Here is a 22,712-nt window from a genome sequence, read left to right on the forward strand (position 1 = left end):
ATAATACCACTTGATAACAACGCATTACACAGTGTTTTGTGCATCCAAATAGCGTAGCAAAGTGTCCACAGACAAAAGTTGGACAGCACTGTGTGAGCGACTGATTTACTGAGACACCGATAAACAGTAGTGCTAATAAACAGTACTCCATTAAAATTTGCAGTGTACATCACCATTTTGGATTCAGGTTGTAATATAAAATTGGACAAAGTCAGACTTGATACACCCACCCCGAGTGTGCAAGTAGGAAATTTGACTTGTGGAGGCATTCCAACTGAAAATTCTGACAAGAAACTCAAATATCTCACAGCTGTGCCAGGTGGCTAGGGGTCCCTACCCAGCCGGGACGCCTGGATGGTCCATGGTAGAGACAGTACCTTCCCTGGGCCACGAGAGGGCAGCCACCCTGGTCTGCTTGAGGGCCACTGGAACGGAGCTGGGAAGCTCTTCCCTATGGGAGAACGTGGCCACCGGCCGGACAATTATGGAACCCTGGATGGCAGCAGTTTTACCACACCGGAGTGCTTCCAGATGCTCATCTGACACTTCCGCCACACCAGGAAGTGTTGTCAGACGGAACACCTGGAGCCCATCCAGGTAATTATAAAAGGGGCCACCTCCCTCCAGTAGAGGAGCCGGAGTTGGGAGGAAGGAGACGGAGCTTGTGAGGAGGGGAGTGGAGGTCAAAGAAAAAAAGAAAGAGACAGAGAAAAAAAGAGAGAGAGAAAAGAGTTGTTGGTGATAAGGCATTGTGTGGACTGTAAAGAATAATAAACGTGCGTGTTTTGAACATCCTGGAGTCTGTCTGTTTGTGTCCTGGGGCTGGCTTTCCACACAGCATAATACCAAAATGTGACCATTTTTATAAATGTCTTTTATGAATTTCTTTTGTTTATCACCTTTGTGCACAGTTTTTAAGCAGAGTCACCTCACTGGTATGTAAATCATGTGTAATTCATGTGTTCTTTCATCTCCTAGTATCTATCTTCACTTTTTTATATCGTTTCGTGTCTTTTGCACACACTAAGCAAGGTAAACAGAAACTCTTTGATCGTTCTTGTCATGACGGTAGCAGACCACACTTAGTTACCAGCAGTACACAGCCCCCACACTTCCCTACTTTACCACAGTACCGTGCAAGGACAGAGGTAATGACATCTCATGCTTTCCGTAAGAATTTGTAGCCAAACACAAAACATTTCTGCTGAGAGGAAACGCTGCTTGCAGAGTTCCAACAGTCATCGTTCCCTTCTGATCGATGCTGTTAGACCCCATTTCTCTGTTTCGCACGCGCCATGTAATTTTAGACTCCGGATTGGAATCCACATAGCACTGGCAGCTCACAGTCGTGGTGTTGACCGAACAAGATGAACTGTTTTGAATCCTTGGTTGATCTAAAAAAAAGAAAAAAAAAAGGAAGAGCTTTTTTAGATTTTTTTCATATGTTAACTCTTTGAAGTAAGAACCCCTTCATAGAAAGAACTGTGGGAATCTATAGGGTGGTCCAGATCTAATTCTGCAATTTTCATTACGCTACAACTTATTAAGTTTATTACATAGAGAATTCACAGCACCTGCCTTGCATTCCAAAATGGTGGGGAGACGTCGTCAGTCAAACAGTTGCATAATTAGACCTGGACCACCCTGTACAGGAGCCTAGCAAGTCCGGTAAGTGAAGGTGAGATCTTCTGAAAAATATACAAAGCCCTATTATGATGGGATTTGGTTTTAGAACCAGGAGTCGGGGTAAAGTAATTCTTAGTGTAGAACCTCAGGAATTTTAGTCCCACCTGACTCCAACATTTTACAAATTGTGTGTCAGTAGCAGAGTCATCTGTGCGATTCTGACGAGACTAAAGTTTCAGCGGTCCTCTGGTAATAACAGGGGTATGGAGTGTCCCTCAAAGTTCTGAGCGCACTAATTACTTCTTCATTGACATATTAGCATTATAAATAAGGGATGCTATTGCGGTCTGATTTGACTGTACACATACATTAACTTCCAATGTTCATAAGGCAAGAACAGGGAAATGCCGGATCAGAGTACATTGGAACCTCGGGTCACGAACGTCTCTGAACACGTGCAAATTGGGTTATGACCAAAAAGTTTGCCAAACTTTTGCATCTGTTCACGACCACACGTGAAGAACAAACCAGTTTCTCTTCCGGTTCGTACGCACCGATGATTTCTGCACGTGTTCAGTCTCTCCCTGTACTGTACATTGTTCTCGGTGCATCACGCAGAGGGACTCTCCTTCAAAACTGTAACCTCCTCTCAACCCAGCTTCCTCCTGTTGTATAGCGGGTCCACAGCTCTCGTCAAAAAGTCCAGTTTTAATAAATAATCACCGCACTCGCGGATTAGCGAGGGGGCGTGGTGGTGTGTGGCCGAAGCGGTTCCTGAGGAGTTTGTGATGTGCACAGGTGAAAAGCGGTCCGCATCCGTAATTGTTCCCAGGAGCTGCTGATTGACACGACTACCACGCCTCTTCATAAATAGAAGAACGAGTCGGCTAAAGGGAAAAAGAAGAGAACAGGAAAGAACAGGAGGTTGCAGGAGAAGGCAGGAAGCAGGAGGAGAAAGCCGGTGCAGGAGAGAGAGAGAGCGAGAGAGAGAGAGAGAGAGCAAGCGAGCGAGCTGCTGAGCAGGGAGCCTGGGTGTTTTCTCTGTGTTATTCAATGTTTTTACATTAAATTTACTATTACACTGTGCATTCTATGGTATAATTAACTATTTTTGTGGCTTAAAAATCTTTTAAAAATATATATTTACATACAACTCGTATGGTCCAGAATGGATTAATTGTATTTACATACAATTTCATGGGGGAAATTACTTCGGGTCACAACCAAATTGGGTTACGACCAGAGTTTTGGAACGAATCCCACTGTACCGGGAATACCAGCCCACTTCAAGCACTGACTTCAACCCACTTCCTGGTGTAAAACTAACCCCATCCGAATAGGCTAAAGAAACCAAAGGACATTGATGGACTGAATGGTTTCCGGCCATTACATGAAAACTTCCTCTCTTCACATGAAAAAGGCCATTCTAAGTAAAGAGCCACAAGGTTGACCACCTCACTTACATTTCACATTCAGACGTTCAGAGCTTTCCTTTATCTTTCCACCCCTGTGCTCCACGCTACATGTCAATGTCTTGTCATTATCTTGTATGGCAGGAGTGAATTCGAGTGTTGAAGATGATTTCCACTCGCCATTCTGTAATCTCTGGTGCTGGACATGATTTAGGCCTTTGATGTTCCTCCAGGTGAACTGAGGAGGGTGACTTGGGCAGCTATGCAGGGCTTCACAGCTGGCAGAAACGCGATCACCTGCCTTCACTTCTCTGGGTAAATTCAGTTTGGGTTCCAGGGGATCATCTGAAAGAGAGAAGCTCAGATTTAGGTCAGTTTCTTCCTACTGTTACCACTAAGGGATACTAGATAGGACAAGACATAAGGAGGAGGAGGAGTAGGAGGAGGAGGTGAGGAGTAAGCGCTGATACATGACAAACCACCTCAGGGTCCCAGATTAGGACCCCTGTGACACCTCAGCATCACACTAGTTCAGATGGAATGGAACAGCGTGAATACTCTAAAATAAACGTATAATGCCAGTCATGCCCGATTAGTTCATTAGACATTGCTTTACATTCTGAACATTTCCATCTCAGATGGCATGTTAAAGTTGCGGCACTGCTTCTCTCCTGTCTAGGTTTTTTTCCGTAATTTTTATGATTTTCCCTAACCTTCTTTCTTTTCTTCTGCTTTCATTTAGTTTCATATTTGTAGTTTTGCTCCGCTTTCTTACATTAAATTGTGTTTGCATTCGGTCTCGACCAAAATTGTTTCTCCGGCTTAAGTTTATTGTTATCAGGTCTCAGCATGGGTTCCTCTCCAAATTTACATTTTGCGTCTCTTTTGTTCATTTTTGATTCTTTTATTTGTGTCGATTATGTGTATCTTTCTTTATTTTTAGTTTTGTCTATGTACATAAGTTATGCGCTATGCGTTTTGGGGGTGGTCCCCCAAGAGGCAAGGCAACCTGTCAATCATTGGCAAGAACTTCCTTCTCACCCTGTAAATCCAGAGGGTCTCCCACAGTTCCTGGTGGTTCATTATGAATGCGCTTTGCAGTTGGTGAGTTATTTGTGTTTTGCTTGTGCACCTTTTGTATCTTTTGGAAAGTTTGAACCCTTTGCTGTTTATTGACCCCTATATTTGAATTCTGTATTGGGACTTTCTTTTATTCCAATTGCCTTTGTGTTCCATGGAACTTCCTTATGATTGGAATACATTTTGGTGAAGAAGAAATCTTTCATTTTATAAAGATTCAGCGCTTGTTCTTATTTCTAGCCAAGGTCTGACGGTGATATCCCCCTCTAGTGGGTATTAATGGAAGTGTTTTGAACTACATGCCCTGGAACTCATTAGTGGTTGGGACTTCAAGTTCATGACAATTGTTTCTTTAGTAAGTCTTTTTGTTATTATTTGATTATAATGTTGAATGTTGATATTAATTATGTGATTGTTTTGGTTCTGTATGTACTTTATTTATTATGGTGTGACTCATTTATTTTTCCATTTCATAACATATTACGTTTCTATGCATTGATTTCTTATCATCAGCCCTGTCTCCTTTGTGTGAAGCCCAGGGAGGCAGGGCCCTGTAACAATGGACAGCCCCAGTAGGAATGTAAGAAGAAGATACTATTCTGTTTTCAGCTCTGGCATTATTGCAATGGTTTCCTGCATTTTGTTTTTTAGTTTGTTTCTGGATTTGGACCCCATTGTCCACTGGGAGGTTGAGTGTACCATCAATCTTTGGTTAATTAAAAGGGCAAACACAGGATCTTTATAAAATAAAGATGTATTTAAAAAAACTAGGCTTGGTGACAATGTGAAGTTTCAAAGAGCACAAAAGGCATACAATGTCTGCAAAAGGCAAATCCAAAAGCAACCCAAGTCCCAGTATACATCCAAAGCAAAAACAGAGCACAGGTTCAAACATTCAGATAATCAACATAAGCACAGAAAAATCATAGTAAGTCACCACTCCCTACCACATTCAAGATGAACCGCCAGGAACTGTGGGAGACCCTCTGGTTTTATATGGTGACGTGCAGTGATTGGCAGGTGGCCCCGCCTCTTGGGGAACCACCCACAAAACACATGGAACATAACACATTTAAAGAAAAATACAGCAGATAATTAACAAAAGCAACATTAATATAAATAAATGGCTCAACAAAATACAAAAAGGACAGTTAACATAGACTTGAACCCCAGCCAGTTGAGGGATCCTGACTGAAATATCACACCCATATTTTTATTCTGTGTTGTTTTGGCTGGCGACTTTTTAATTTCCTGACAGTTCCTTAGTCTTTTACTTTGTTTTGGGACAGTGCTTCCAGATTTGATTTGACTTTGATTATGTGGCTCTTATGGCTGCAGAATCCTGCACTTTATCCCGACTTCGATTTTTGATTCCTGTCCGGAGCTTTGTTTATTTATGTCACGTCTCGTTCTTTTGATGTCACATCTTCTCCCGATTCCCATTTCATTTTAAAAGTTTTAGTACCCAGAGCAGACAGTACACGTTGAAGGTACTCGCTCGTATATGTTGGACTCTTTGGATTTTTTTAACTTTTAGATTTACTTAATGCACTTCCATGCAAACACATGGATAATGTAGGGCAAAGTGGGCATTGCCATTTCTGCTAAGCTTTAGTGGCACAGCAGGCCTATTAAGACAGCAGATTCAACAGGGATGCAGACATCCAGCTGTGCCAAACCGCCACTCACAATCCAAAATGAGTGGTTGAACTTGCCTGAGGGCGCCCGCGTTACGTTGTGACAGGTGCACCGCCCCAGTCAAACTCCCCACCTGCCTTTGTCCCCAGAGTGGTTTGCACCGAGGGAGTTTGGACTCTTGACACAGAAGCAAGCGACCCACTTGGGTATGGCAGAGGGGGTCACCAGCCAATTGATTTCAAGGAGGTGAAAATCTTGTGCATTCCTTCTGGCACTGAAAACTGTTTTGAAGCTCAACACTCCAAGATGCAGTTTTGGCCTTAGGTCTGCACAAAATGATGAAATGAGTTGTGGCTTATCATCATATTATCATAATATAATAGAATTTTACCTTTGTAAATCAAACTTTTTGGTTTTCAAAATTGAGAACATTGCTGTGGAGGCTGGGGTTATAGTGCCAAAGGGTAGAGAAGGGAATTTCCACATCTAAACCCCGGTGCCACAGGGAGTAACGCTTTTAAATATGAAGTCACAGATGACACAGCAGAGGTCCTAACTGAGGAAAACAGTGCATGCCATGGACAAAGGACCACATTGAAACGAGAAAAAGAGTGCACTCTGATGCAAGAAGAGCCTACCACTTGAACCTGGAGCAGCAGCAACAAAGCAGCAACTCCACACAACTTCGTCTTTAAAGACTTGATATCATAAAACTATCCATATCAATATACGTTACAACTCCAAATAGCCAGTAAAATGCCAGCCTCTTCTGCGTTACTTTTTTTTTCTGTATCATCTGCCTGCGTCCTGTCCTCTATAGTGGCCTCCATAATGTTTGGGACAAAGACACATTTGTCCTTGATGTCCCCCTATTGCTCCACAGTTTAAAATTACAAATCAAACATTTCAGACCTGCGATTAAAGTGCACATTGCAGATTTTTATTTAAGGGGATTTTCAGACATTCTCGCCACACAACACTTCCTCTACTTGGTCTCCCCATTTCAATGCACCATAATGTCTGGGACATGGCAATGGCAGGTCTATTAAAGCCGTTGTCATATTTAGCACTTTGTCACATATCCCTCGCATGCAATGACTGCTTGAAGTCTGCGATTCATAGACATCACCAGGGGCCTCATGTATAAACGGTGCGTACGCACAGAAATGTTGCGTAAGAACTTTTCCACGTTCAAATCGCGATGTATAAAACCTACACTTGGCGTAAAGCCGCGCACTTTTCCACGGTACCTCATGCCTTGTCGTACGCAAGTTCTCCGTTCGGTTTTGCAAACTGGCGGCACCCAGCGTCAAAGCAATGGTACTGTTCCTGTGTGATTACTCATTATTTTCATGACGCGCTTTATAAATACACAGAAACTAACCGCATATTGTTTATTAGTGTAATGCATCTGATTGTAATTAACTCGTAACAATATAATGGTCCAGGGAACAGCCATAGTATTCCAAATACCATAACTGCTTTAGCGTTGTTACTCTCACTTCTATTTCTTCTTCTTCTTTCAGCTCCTCCTGTTAGGAGTTGCCACAGCGGATCATCTTTTTCCATATTACTCTCACTGCACGACTCGGAGTATTTATATCACTGTATCTGAGTGTGAATCACAGCAGCAGCTGATCGGAAAGAGAATTATCGGTATACAGCTTTAAGGACACGCTGTCTCAGCCACTGCAAAATGTTTTAAAGCCTTTCCTGTACGGACCTCGCGGTTCAGAAACAGTTTAATCCCAAGAACTTTAAATGCACTCAATCAATTGCTCCTTGTAGAACTGTTTGTACTTATAAGTAGAATCACCTCACTGTGAACTTGCACTACAGTTATAATATCTCACAACCTGGGCCACTTTATAAAGCGCGATTTACATATGATGACGATATCATTTTTAAGGTGAAATGCAGCAAAATATGTTTGTTAAATTATACACATAAAACTTTAACTTCATTTAAATAATCTATATTCTTCACTGGGAGTGTCGTGAAGGATAGAATAATTAAACATGTACTACGAAGATATTTCAATGTTCTTTAAACGTTTTGAAGAATCGGCACTAAGCTTACAGATGGCTTAACGTCTATTACAGAGCTGATTGTGTGGCGATCGGTTACTTGGGGAAAGAAAAGCAAGGACTGCAGGCGGCTACGCCAATATATATTGAATATAAAACAGAAAGAAAATAACAACACAGCTAAAAACGCAGCGACAAATTTGACAAAAGATAAATGCTTGTCATGAGCACGAGGCTCATGAAACACATGTTTAATAACGTGCTTTAGCTCCTATCATCATGAAAATGACATCACGTATACATCTCAGTATTTTAGTTATTCAGAGAGCTGTAATATCACAAATGTAATGGACTCTGTGTCCAGTTGGAGGAAGAGAGCCAGTTTAAGAAGCAAGTAGTGATTCACACACATAGATCACATACGAGTAGAAGATCAAATACAAAACAAAGCATTTAACGTGCTACTTTAATTACGATGTAATTTTGAGAAACTGGTTAATTAAACGATTTTAAGATGAAGTTTATAATGTTCTACTAAATGACAAAATAAACTACGTGATTAAAGTGGAAATGTCGAGATTGAAGTTGACATTTTGTGCTTTTTCCTCACCGTGTGCCTTTTTTCTCTGTACCCTAATAAACTTTCATATGACACTCAGACAGTGGGCTTACAACTCTTCTTTTCACGGCAACTTTGATATGTGACTTCTTTTTTATTTCCGGCACTGTGCGATTTTGTGAATGTGAGCTTTCAAGTTTCTCCAACACGCTATGTCACTCGATCAACTTCCTTTTGTTGATTATACCACGGTTTATTTGAACAAATAGTATGTTTTTCCTTTGCCTCCACTTGGTATTCGCTGAAATTCTTATATTTTCCCCGTGCTTTTCCCATTGTCTTTTCACAGAAGGCTGTGCTTAAGGGCGATTTATATTGATTTGCATATTCAAATAGGCGTAATTCTGGGAGGATTTGGGGCGTTACATTATGCGCTTTCACGAGCGTTAGTTTTCACGCTGATCGGGATTTATGTAGCGGAAGAACGTGGAAGTTGGAGTACGCACAGATTCCTGCATCTGGATTTTTCTGTGCGTAAGCACATTTCGGCTTTTGTGCTTACGCCATGTTATAGTGCGAGTTCTACGCACGGCGTTATACATGAGGCCCCAGGTGCTGAGGGTCTTCTCTGTCGATGCTCTGACAAGCTGCTAATGCAGCCATCTTTGAAAAACGTAATGTTAATTTTCACTCATACTCAGATGACACCCAGTTATACTTTTCTTTTAGACCAAATTAAGTTTCTCCGAATGTTGTCTTTAATTTCTTCCTAAGGTGGGCTGGCGCCCTGCCTGGGGTTTGTTTCTGCCTCGTTGTGTTGGCTGGGATTGGCTCCAGCAGACCCCCCGTGACCCTGTGTTAGGATATAGCGGGTTGGATAATGGATGGATAGTGAATTAAAGGAGTGGATGGATGAGAACTACTTGTCTTGACAGACAGATAAAACAGAGATGTTAATTATTGGAGGGATTGACGCTGATCGCAACAATATTTTGTCATCATTTAACGCAGGTGAAATCACCATTAATTTGAATCAGCTGCAATCTCAGAGTTCTCTTTGACTGTTACATGTCATTTACAGCACACTTTACAAAGTTGTCTAGATCAATATTTCTTCCATCTTAAAAATGTTGGGAAATTAAGGCGTTTTCTAAATAAGAGGGATACTGAGAAATTAATTCACGCATTTATTTCTAGTAGGATTGACTACTGCAATGTGGTGTTCACTGGATGTTCAAACTGTTCTTTATTCAGCCTCCAGTTAATCCAAAATGCTGCTACAAGAATTATTACAAGAACTAGAAAATACGAACACATAACTCCAGTTCTTAAATCCTTACACTGGCACCCGGTTAAGTTTAGGGCAGATTTCAAAATCCTCAATCTGACATATAAAGCAATAAATGTCTAATGTCTGGCTTACTTATCTGAACTTACCATAACTGACAAACCAGAGTGTACATTAAGATCTCAAGAAAATTACATTTCGAGATTTTGATGAGTCTCGACGTTTTAGACCTCCATGACTTTCTCGTGTACGAAGTATAGGGAAACTATTGGAATCCTCCAAAAATTACATTTCGAGATTTTGATGAGTCTCGACATTTTAGACCTCCCTGAGTCCGAAAATAACATTTTTGGAATTATGTCTGTGTGTGTGTAAACATGATAACCTGAGTACACTTCCACTTAGGTCAACCAAATTTTGCATACAACCGGAAGTGGTACTTTACCTTTTATTCATGCAGCTGCATAGTCTGATTTATTAAATTTTACTTTTATAATAATATTTCAATATATTATTAATCTGATTTGATTTGTTGATGATGGTTCTTTAATGTACATAATATAAAAATATAATCTTTGTCTTGTGGTTTACTCCTCAGATATCCAACCCCATATCTAAGTATATGTGAAAATCGAGGGGAGACCACTTCTGATTTATTTTTTTTGTTGATATTTTTACACATCTGTACATTTAGTTCCAGGATTGTTCAAAAATCTAAAAATCTAAATCAACTGAGCATACAGTACATGGAAAGAAAAGTTGAAAATAATAAAATCTCACCTATTAATTCCATGGTCACTAGATTTTCTTTAAAGCTGTAGCTGTTCACGTTCTTCACCTCAATCCTGAATTGGAGCTGTCCAGCGTCAGCATTCTCAACTTGATCGATCTCCAGAGTGCAGTTCCTCCGCTCAATGTCGCCAATCTCCTTCCAGCGGACCACCTGTTCTTTGGAATTGAACTTTTTATCTGAATTCTTGTACCAGATGGTAGTCACTTCATTTGCCGATTTTGGTACACCAGGATAAGTGACCTCACAAGGGACCACCACACAGGAACCTTGGAGTGCTGATATTTTATGAGGAACACTCAGGGTCCAGGATTGGCAGTTGGTACAAACAGCTGTAAGCCAATAAACAAACAAACAAATAAATAATAAGGATGACATAAAACATCAATGTATCGAGTCTCACTTTTGTTTTATTAACAAATTATGAAGCATCGGTGACTTACATTAAAATCTGTAATCTGTATCTACAATTTTACCTTCAGTTCATTAGCTGTTTATAAAGCTTGCCAGACACAAGAAGGAAAAGTACAGTGGCATCTCCTTATTAAGGATGGGTGGGCATTGCCCTTCATCCCTCAGCAGATGATGATGTTGTGTAAAAATTCAGTAGGTAGTTTGGCCTGTAGGGGGCGTCTAACATCTCCAAATCTCATATGCACCTTCACCACAACAGTCCCGGGTTCAAATAAGCTATTTTTTATTAAACAAAATACATTCTGACAGACTTCTTCACTATAAACGATTCTCCTCCTCATCATTTTTTTTTTATTTTCTCCTTCCAGGTGAGTGTTGTCCTTGTCCTGTCCCGACTCAAACTCATCTGGATGAGGGTGGAGGGCTCCTCTTAACTGGGAGTACTTTGGGGGCATCAGCACTGTACTGAGGGAGCAACTCTGGATCAGGCGCAACTTACATCTAACAGGACCCTTAAGTGGCACCTGGGGTACCCACCAGAACTACTCAGAATAGTACCCTCAATAATTCTTCAGTGAGAGAAGTTTGAAACAACCACAACTCGTCATAGAGTTGGCCATTTGGGGGAGAAGGACCTTAGTGAGAGAGGTGACCAAGCACCCAATGGTCACTCTGATTGACCTTCACAGAACCTGAGTGGAGATGATGGAAACATCCAGAAGGACAACCACCACTTCAAAACTTCACTAATCTGGGCTTTATGGCAGAGTAGCCAGACAACCAATGGAAGTCCACTTGGAGTTTGCAAAAAAGGTACCTAAAGGACTCTCAGACTGTGAGAAACAAGATTATCTGGTCTACTGAAACCAACATTAAACACAATGACCTCAGAACTAAGCGTCATGTTTGGAGGAAACCAGACACTGCTCATTACCTGTGCAATACCAGTCCACCGATGAAGTATGGTGGTGGCAGCATCACGCTATGGGGGTGTTTTTCAGTGGCAGGGACTGGGAGACTGGTTATGGTGGAGGAAGAGCTGAATGGAGCAAAGTTCAGAGATATCCTTTATAAACTCTGCTTGGAGTGCTCTGGAGCTTAGAGTGGGATGAGGGTTCACCTTCCAACAGGACAATAACCATAAGCACAAAGCAATGACAACCCAGGAGTGGCTTAGTGACAACTCTGTGAATGTCCTTGAGTGGCTGAGTCAGATCCTGAAACTGAACCCAATCAAATATCTCTGGAGAGACCTGACCCCCTGCCCACCGATGGCCTCCATTCAGCCTGACGGAGGTTGAGAGGATCTGCAGAGATGAATGGCAGAAAATCCGCAGAAATCCAGATGTCAGGCCCAAGAAGACACCAAGCCCGAATGGCTGCCAGAGGGGCTTCAACTAAATACTCTTTTGTGTCAATGGGTTTGTTCAGTGTTTTACTTTTAATACATTTGGGAAAAAATACTAAAATCCTGTTATTTTACTTATTAATTTATTTTTGTTTGGGGTACTGAGTGTTGCTTGATGAGGAAAGAAAGCATTTTAGACCAAGCCTGAAACAAAAACTGTAAAGTGTGAAGGGGTCTGAAGACTTTATGAAGGCGCTGCAAACAAACGGATTTCCTCCACATTCTGAGAAATAATAAAAATAATAATAATAATACATTTTATTTATAAAGCACCTCTCCCTTGCTGAAATGTGTACTGCTTTAAGATTATTTAATGGTAACCTAAGAAATGTCTATTGTTAAATATAAAACTCACTTCTTTTACTGATCTCAGCTTTTAAAGTGTGGTTGATATGTCTTTATTTTATCTGCAGCTACGCTTGCTAGAGCTGCAGATGTTGTGACAGTTCATGATGTGCTGTTAAAAGGCGTGACTTGCCAAATGTCTGCAGGGTTTTGTGTACTTGCAGCTTGAACATTTTTCTCTGTCTCAGCTTCCTGACCACAACTTTAAACTCTGCACTTGTTTTAGCAACAGTGTCTTATTTAGATGATGAGAATGTTGTGTCAACATACATAAACCCCAAAATCCATCCCAGAGGGTTCTTCCTTTAGGACGGTGTCTTCCATCTTGTATTTATATAGTTATAATATTTCTATAAAAAACTACATTTCACCTTGAGGAAAAATGAAGAACTATCTGTCCATCTATTTATGATGTAGTGCCTTTCATAGCTACGTATCTATCTATTGTTATGAACGTACATGTAAGTAAGGATCACCTTGCACGCAACTCATAGTTATGTAGTACCACTCTGGGACGAAAGAGGGCGCTGCCAGTAACATTATCATCTCCAAAGCCAGACATCCATGGAAAGAACCGTCTGACTTTGGTACGAGCCAAACTGGAAGATGGAGCTGCTCAAAGCCAGACCTGCTCAACCGAACAGCAGCCACAAGTTAAAAGGAGGCTTTAGCTTGTGGTTTACTGTTTGACGCCATTCTGCAGGATTGTTTGTTTTCAGTTTTTTCTTTGAATCAAATGGGACAACTTGGTTGGAGTCCTAACATATTTTGGACCAGATCTTTATTCCCACCTGACCACTCTATCTATCTATCTATCTATCTATCTATCTATCTATCTATCTATCTATCTATCTATCTATCTATCTATCTATAATATAGTGCATTTTACATTATCTATCTATCTGTCTTTTATATAGTGCCTTACACATCTATCTACATTCATATGAAAAAGTTAGGGAACCCCTTAATTCTTTGGATTTTTGTTCCTCATTGGCTGAGCTTTCAAAGTAGCAACTTCCTTTTAATATCTGACATGCCTTATGGAAACAGGAGTATTTCAGCAGTGACATTAAGTTTATTGGATTAACAGAAAATATGCAATATGCATCATAACAAAATTAGAGAGGAGCATAAATGTGGGCACCCCAACAGAGATATGACATCAATACTTAGTTGAGCCTCCTTTTGCTCCTTTGAGCCTCCAGACGCTGTCCTCCTATAGCCTTTGATGAGTGTCTTTATTTTGGATGGAGGTATTTCTGACTATTCTTCATACAAGATCTCTCCAGTTCAGGTAAATTTGATGGACAGCCTGCTTCAAATCATTGCATAGATTTTCGATGATATTCAAGTCAGGGGTCTGTGACGGCCATTCCAGAACATTGTACTTCTCCCTCTGCATGAATGCCTTTGTAGATTTCCAACTGTGTTTTGGGTCATTGTCTTATTGGAATATCCAACCCTTGCATAACTTCGACTTTGTGACTGATGCTTGAACATAATCCTGAAGAATTTGTTGATATTGGGTTGAGTTCATCCGACCCTCGACTTTAACAAGGGCCCCAGTCCCTGAACTAGCCACACAGCCACACAGCATGATGGAACCTCCACCAAATGTGACAGTAGGTAGCAGGTGTTTTTCTTGGAATGTGGTGTTCTTCTTAAGCCATGTAAAGCACTTTTTGTTATGACCAGATAACTCATCAGTCCAAAGCACTTTGTTCCAAAATGAATCTGACTTGTCTAAATGAGCATTTGAATACGACAAGTGACTCTGATTGTGGCGTGAGTGCAGAAAGGGCTTCTTTCTCATCACCCTGCCATACAGATGTTCTTTGTGCAAATTACGCTGAATTGTAGAGCGATGTACAGATACACCATCTGCAGTGAGATGTTCTTGCAGGTCTTTGGAGGTGATCTGTGGGTTGTCTGTAACCATTCTCATAATCCTGTCATATGCCACTCCAGTATTTTTCTTGGCCTGCCAGACCTGCTGGTTTAACAGCAACTGTGCCTGTGGCCTTCCATTTCCTGATTCCATTCCTTACAGTTGAAGCTGACAGTTTAAACCTCTGAGATGGCTTTTTGTAGCCTTCCCCTAAACCAGGAGACTGAACAATCTTTGTTTTCAGATCTTTGGAGAGTTGCTTTGAGGATCCCATGCTGTCTGTCACTCTTGCAATTGACCACCTTAAATACCTTTTATCACTCATGATTGGACACTCCTGTCTATGAAGTCCAAGGCTTAACCAGCTAATCCAACCAACTTTTTCATATGACTGTATCTATTTTATAGTGTTTTTCACTATCTATCTATCTATCTATCTATCTATCTATCTATCTATCTATCTATATTAAATAACTTAGAGGTAGAGACTTGTAGACATCTTCATCTACAGACGTCACCAGAGTGACCTCCAGAGCTGTGTATTTATAAAGAGTGACAGTATGATGAACACCAGCTGACCAGAGCCTACCAAACTCAGTGAGCACATTCTGTAGACAAAGGTCAGCGTACTTTCATCTTTCTCTTCTAAGATTTCATTGTGAACAAACAGCAGGCTCACTGAAGCTGAAGTGACACAGGAACAGAGTCATAGATTCGGCCAAATGAAAATCAAGCCAATGGAACCTCTACAGTCATATCAACTCAGCAGACAGGGCAGTAGTGAGGTGTGAAAGGCTTGATGTTGGGCCGGGCTAACAAGCCATAATGTTGACATCAGGAAACTGAACGGCCCACTGCAGAGAGGTTGGGAGCATACGCTGATTTTACATCGTGTTGATGCACCCACCACACAATGAATCCCCCTGTGCAATGGGTGGCACCTCAGCACCACACTGGAACAGAACTAACACTAAAACAGAGTCTCTGGGTGACGTGTCCTCACTAAACACGTTATGAAAAAAAGACCATCTGCAAATGTCTTACAACAGGAAACTCCTGTCCAAAATGGTTCAGCTATAAATATCTTTAATAAAAAAAATTTCTAATAGTGAAACCAAAAGCAGAAGATGCATACATTGAGGAGGCCGAGTGGCTGCAAAAGCAGTCACCAGCAGACGTGAAAATGGACAAGTTGAAAGGGGGGCAACACAGAAATGGCCCACTTAGAGCGCTCAGCCCATACCAACAAGAAATCTGTTCAGATGGACGTCATCAGGTTCATCCAGATGGTGCATTGGCTTTGGATACAAGTGAAGTGCTTTCCAAATGATGGCTCTGACACAAATTCCAGGATTATGAAGCTCATGAAGTCATTAACTAGCCTCTGAAAAGGATTTGTGGGTTCACATTAACACAACATTGTCGTTGTCTAAGTAAGAAGTTAAAACGCTAAATAAAATGTTAGACTATAATCCATCCATCCATCCATTATCCAAGCCGCTATACCCTTACTACAGGGTCGCAGGGGTCTGCTGGAGCCAATCCCAGCCAGCACAGGGAACAAGGCAGGAAAGAAACCCCAGGCAGGGTGCCAGCCCACCGCAGGGCGCACACACACACCAAACACACACTAAGATTGCCAATGCACCTAACCTGCATGTCTTTGGACTGTGAAAGAAAACCCACGCAGACACGGGGAGAACATGCAAACTCCACGCAGGGAGGACACGGGAAGTGAACCTCCTCACTGCGAGGCAGCAGTGCTACCCACTGTGCCACTGTGCCTCCCTTAGATTATAATGTAAAACTAAATACTGCTGAAGACTGAAAGAACACGGTGAGTGTGAGAGGACTGCTTTGAGATGACGATTGACCGGGTGATGGTTAACCAACAATTAAATGAAGTTGGGCACAGTAAGGAGTCTAAACCATGAGATGAGAAACCATCAAAAACCAAAACAAAAGGGCATAAGACGTCAATCAGAAGTTGGCAGCAAAAAGAAGTCGAAACCAGAAGCACAGCCCTAAACTAACTACACTAACAAAGATGTTGTCAACAAATCCACCGATGGAGTGTGCCTGATGTGGCCATTGCGGTTATCAGTGTTGTATGGTGTGGAAACCAAGGGGGCACTCCAGCTGGGCCAACCCCGACATGGACAGGCAGAGACGCAAGTTTACCACACAACACACGTTTGTACATGGGATGCGCTTTTCTAACTCGCTCCCCAAAGCAGCACAGTACAAGCACCAAAACAGCACAGTCCCTTCTTCTTCTTCTTCTTCTTCTTCTTCTTCTTCTTCTTTTTCTCCTCTCCTTGTCATCCTCCTCCACTCCTTCTCTTCTCAAGCCTTATCCCTTTTCCTAATGACTCTGGCTCTCTGAATGGAGTGAGGTGGCTCCTTTTAACCAGACCGTGGTAGAGTTCCTGGTAGCTCATTAATCAGACCTGGTGTGGTGAAAGCCCCCTGTAGGGCTCTGCAGCTCCCCCCTGGCGGCCCCCACGGAATCCAACAGGGCTGTGCCACACTCCAACTCCCAGAGTGCCTTGTGGGAGTCCATGGTGCCACAGCCACCCAGGATGGCTGCCCTCTAGTGATCAGCAATGCTCTCTCTCCCGGTCCTTCCATCCAGCTGGCATCCTGGCCTGGTAATGACAGTGGCCGCCCGTCACAATGGTAACAACACATAAATTCGTTGTTATTGTACCTGAGTGTGTTTTGAGAAGATTTCTACTTTAGCCGAGTATACAAGTTTCTGTCTGCTTCTACTTGTCCTTCGCCACTTTTTCACAGGCAGTCACTGTTACTGTCATGCGTTTTGCTAGACACGTTCATTACTGCAAGATTAACCCTTAAACCGCCAAATATTTGGGGGTTAATGAACCCCTGGACGCCAAATACTTTTTTGCTGCACTTTTCAAGTAAACGTCACAATTCACAAAGACAAAGTGAAATTTCAATGGAACACGTATTTTTTTCATGCAAAGAGCATCACAATTACTGCAACACTGGCCATTTTACACAAACAGTCAATGTACTGTTAAAACTATTATAAATAACTACTGGAATATGTAGAAGGTGCAACTGACGCCATTGATGAAATTCAGTAAATCACCGAGCCAACTGCGCTTGAAATGGCTGCACGCGAGCACACAGAGGCCAACGATGATGCTGGCAGGCCAGTCTAGTGATCCAGGGACAGTGAGGCTGCGGTGCTGCAGGGGGCGCCAGTGGTCATGAAGTGGCTGCTCAGCACGTGTACTACACGGACTGATCAGCTCCAGAATGCTGGCAAATTGCACTGAGGAAGTGACTATAGCCGGTTGCGGAGTTCAATGAATGTACGTCACCAAATATACTCGGCTCTGGCGTGCTGGCAAATTGCATTGGGAACCGACTATAGCCAGTTCCAGCAGTTTAAGGGTTAAACCAGAAAACAAAGGGGCTAAGCAAATACACACACAATGGTTTGCTCAGTCAATTACCTAAAGCAAGATCTTTTAATACTTTGGGCACAAGCACCTTAGAAAATGTGTGCATGCGAAGAATCCGGGACACTCATCAAATAGGTGCCGCTAGAGATAAGAAGCGATTGTCTATGTTGTCACTCCAGGTACGCCTCACTGCAGCCCGCAGAGATTTGGGACACCTGGACAAATGCATGGGCATCACTGGAGACTGGGGAAGCCAGCGGAACAGCTAGATGTCAGTACAGGCAGGAGAACGTCATGTTAGTGCCACCTACCACTGGCAGTGTCGAGGGTGGACAGCGCTGGACTGTGTCACACATGGGAGGCAGCTGGAAGGACCAAAAGAAGGTAATTCCATGTCAGGCCAGGGGGTGGCAGGATGCAGTAAACCTTTCACCTTTTATCTCTGCAGACCAGACACGAGAAATTCCACCAGATGCCAACGACAGTTCTGGGCCCATGAGGACGTCACTTCTGATTCAGGACCCAAGAACTCACTTCTCGGTTCCGAACCCCCGATGACGTCACTTCCACCCGCCTGCTTTAAAATCCAGACAGCCGCCACTTGTATTCAGTTCTATTGTTGGACTCAGACCTGCGCACTTTTGTGTTGCCAAATCTCCCTTATTGCAGCCTTATTCAAACCCCAGACCTCTTTTTGGTGTCAACGTCTAGTTATTTTACAACTGATGGAAATCCTCAGGGACCGTCTCTTCATTTATCTAAACACAGATTTTTTTTTGCTTCACTGACTTGTGATTAAAGAAGTTTTAAGGGGACTGGGCGGTCTCGTGGTCTGGAACCCCTACAGATTTCATTTTTTTTCTCCAGCCCCTGGAGTTTTTTTTTTTTTGTTTTTTCTGTCCACCCTGGCCATCGGACTTTACTTATTCTATGTTAATTAATGTTGACTTATATTTATTATTTTTATTGTGTCTTCTATTTTTCTATTCTTCATTTTGTAAAGCACTTTGAGCTACATTTTTTTGTATGAAAATGTGCTATAGAAATAAATGTTGTTGTTGTTGTTGAAACTGAACTGAGACTGAGATGAGGAATCGATGCTAAAAAGGATAAACGAGGATTGTTTGATAAAAATAGCCAAGTGGAGAATTTCCAATGTGCTTAAAAAAAACACAACGAAAAGGGGCACAATCTGAAAGAGTTGTGAGTGCCACTTAGGATGGATGGGCATCCCTACCAGGAGAGGGGAAGGTTCCTTACCTGGATGGGAGGCCACAATTGAATGGACAGGCGTCCCAACCAAGTGGGAGAAGGGTGACTTCCCCTAGCCAAATAGATGGAGTGATTTTTTATCTGGACAGGAAGCCACAGGTAAATGGACAACTGTCCTGACAGGACATGTGCTTAAGATAAAAGAAGAAAACATCAAAGGACTGGCTCAGAGGGATGTTTAATCCCCCCAGGTGACAGATGACAGCAGCCCTCCATATCAGCACCCATTTGGAAACCAGCAAGGAATGCTGGGAGTTGTAGTCCAGCAACACAGCCCTGCTGGAGTCCATGGGTGCCACAAGGGGGCGCTGCAGGGAGATGAGCTCCCCAGAATATGGGACTTATGTATGACCCAGAATAACTTCCATCGGGCAGTAGCACTGGCACCAGAAGTACTCCTGGGTCCTCAATAAAAGGGGCCGCACTCCCTTATCCAGATGGATCAGAGCTGGGAGGACGGAGAGCAACACCAAACTGGAGGAGAGCAGTGCAGTAGTGAGAGGAATTGTGGAGAGGTGCTTGGAAGAGACAAAATTCTGTGCTTTGTCCTTGTTACTCTGGAGAGGTATTTTGGTAATAAACCATCCTTTATTAGTACCCGGGATTCTGTGTGTGTTCGTGGGGCTCACTGGCGTCTCTGTTTCTATCAGAGAGTGTAATTTAATAATATAACATGCAGCAATACAATGAAAGAATGTGACATTAGCACGGGCAGATTTCCTTTAACTTGACAGGTCAGGACACTCTCAGGCCCTCTGAGACATTTTCTGTAACACACTGCCAGCAGCATAAGAACCTGTCCAGGCTGAGCATCACACAAGGTGGGGTTTGCTGAAGGCTGAGATGATGGCTCGATCACAGTCAGGCGAGCGCTTATCTTTGTTTCTGTGGTCGGATCGCCTCTGCTTTTTTATAGGAAGTGTTGGCCAAATGAACAGAAAATAACATCTCTGAATTTTCACTTCACTATTTTTATTGAGGGTGTTTTCCTGTAAAAGCTGAAGGTGTGATACAGTAATGAGAAATATAAAAGTCATAGAAAATGCAATATAAGTAAAGAATAAGATTTATAAAATATATATTTTTGGGAAGGTTTCAATATGCTAGTTAGAATTTGGAGCCCAGAAGGAGGAAAAGTGGGGTGATTTTCAAAATATTATAACACTAGGGGGCTTCTCCCCCTGCCCGCTTCGTTTGCTAACCCCCCCGCCTGCACTACACGCCAACAACTTCACAATTCTGCCGCTTGCATATGTAGATTTTACTTTCACCAAACAACAAATCTTTTATTTACTTTTTCAAATCTCTTTTGCATAAGCTCTTGTCTCGTGGAGCTTGAAGTTTTCTCTCGTGGAATTTCACTTTCGCCAAACGACAAATCTTTTATTTCTCGTGGATACGCCTCTTCATTGGGATGAAACACTACTTTTTTTTCCCTGATGGCAACACGAATTAGACGATCTACAAGTCTTCCGACTTAAAGTTTAAATCCAAACAATGTATTCGATTTCTTTTCGCTGTTCCGTTATTTCACCAAGTAATATTTTCCGTTTGTTTGCGGCAATGCAATCTTTCCTATCCTTTTTTTGAGACTTTCGAATTGTCGTACTTCCATTATCTCTAACCTGCTCCGGATGTGTATCGCGCCAACGTTTTTGAATTCTTTACGACGTTCTACTTTGTCATCTACTCTTTGTCTTTTATTTCCAGCCCCGGGCCTGGTTAAATCTCTTGGCACAAAGTCTCGTCTCGCGGGACGTGAAAGTGTCTCTCTGAGAAAATCACATCTCGTCTCCTTCCAAGATTTTTTTTTTTTTAATAGAGAGCTATTCAAACCTGCTTCATCCAATTCATGGTCAAGTCCTATCATGTCAGCCCATCACAGTGTCCACACACACAGACACATACAGTACATGCACACACAGACGGATAATTTGGAATCACCAGTAAATTAATTTTTTGGTATTCTGGTCATCTTCAGTTGACTGATTTACTTGTTCATCAAAAGCATAAAAACAAAATAGACATAGCAGCACTAGAGAAAGTCCAGCAAAGAGCGACCAGGCTGATTCTAGGACTGAGAGGTCCGAGCGATGAGGGGAGAATGAAGGAGCTGAACCTTTACACTTTAAGCAAATGGAGATTAAGAGCTGACATGAGGGAAGTGTTTAAAATTACAAGGGGAATTAGTGAAGTGGATTCAAGCTTTAACTTTAAGATACATTTCGCAAGACGAACACAGAGACAACGGTAAATTTTGCACAAATGTTAGGAAGTTTTTCTTCACGCAAGAACCAAAGATACACGAGATGAATTAGTGTGGTGGAAAAAAATGGACTTTAGGGACCTAAAAACCTCCAGTCTCGACTTTGTCATGATCAGGTTTTGCGTGATTTCACTTTTTGTGTTTTCAAACATCTCACTTGCTACTTTGTAGGTCCTTCTATTGCCGGTGGAACCGCTTCCCATATTGCCAGGTAGGTGGCATCCAGGGTCGTGACCCACAGGTAGTCGGCACAATGGGATAAATGATCAGCTGGGGGCTCCTTTCACTATCCAATCTGTGGATGGATACAAACCTCCTTATAAAAAAATAATTAAAGAAAATCTTTTGTTATAGTGCAAATTGCAAGTTTGGTTTGGTTTGCTGATGTTTTTGACTTCAATTTTTGTGTCTTGCTAGCATTTATTAGCCAGTTCCATTTTTACATGCTGCTTCCGTTTAGCGAAGAAAATAGATTCCCTGTCTGTTTCTCAGCAGACATTTTGGACAATCTAAGCGCATAGGATTAATGAGCTTGTTGGTTTGAATGGTTTGTTGTGGCCACAATTGTTCTCAATAAGGCATCTCTTTCCATTGTTATACTGATGGCATGCAAATCATCACTTCCAGACTATATATAAATATAAATATTGTCACCCTAACAGGGTCCCTTCAGCTATGACACCAAAGTCCATAAGAAGAAGAAAGTTCCACCCATAGGTTCATCACGCCTCAATGACATATCAGAAATCTGCTTAGCAAGACCACTTTAAGCATCTGAGAGATGTGGGCTATCTATACTCAAAAAAATTAAGGTGCCACGATGGTTCTTCAGGGCGATGCCATAGGGGAACCATCCAGACGAAGGATCCAAAAACAAGGTTTATTGATTTTTCCAGCTAGATATTAAAGATTTCTGTTTTGTCACCATATTAGGGACATTTTCAAAGCCCGTGTCACGTGCAAAAAATACCACCACAGAATGAAATGGTTCCTTGGTAGGCAATGAATTTGTGAGGCAAGTGCTATTTTTTAAGAGTATTTACAGGGAACAATCCAGGTTTGGGGTGCCAGTTCAACACAGGGCACAGCGATGCCCATCCCTATTTAAATTCACCAGTCAACCTCCCACACATTAACAATGTAAAAGGAATATTCATAAGAACACAGGGAGAAAATGCAAAGCCCACCCAGTCAGGATTTGAACTCCGTCTCCTGGAGCCGAGAGACAGCAGTGCTAACTGACCGTGTCACCCATTTCTCAA

The 22,712-nt window shown here is 42.1% G+C and overlaps 1 protein-coding gene across 2 annotated transcripts in view; it reads right to left on the reverse strand.

Moving 5' to 3' along the window:
* Positions 1 to 22,712, reverse strand: part of LOC120540081 (myelin-associated glycoprotein-like) — a 45,955-nt gene that overhangs the window by 17,682 nt on the left and 5,561 nt on the right. For both annotated transcript variants that reach the window (XM_039770557.1, XM_039770558.1), the window contains exons 3-5: positions 10,411 to 10,752; positions 3,090 to 3,383; positions 1,134 to 1,394 (exon numbers count right to left, since the gene is read on the reverse strand). In XM_039770557.1, coding sequence (XP_039626491.1) covers positions 1,134 to 1,394; positions 3,090 to 3,383; positions 10,411 to 10,752 — 897 coding nt within the window. The remainder of the gene's footprint in view (positions 1 to 1,133; positions 1,395 to 3,089; positions 3,384 to 10,410; positions 10,753 to 22,712) is intronic.

This window comes from Polypterus senegalus, chromosome 12 (assembly GCF_016835505.1).
Source record: "Polypterus senegalus isolate Bchr_013 chromosome 12, ASM1683550v1, whole genome shotgun sequence".
Lineage (NCBI taxonomy): Eukaryota > Metazoa > Chordata > Cladistia > Polypteriformes > Polypteridae > Polypterus > Polypterus senegalus.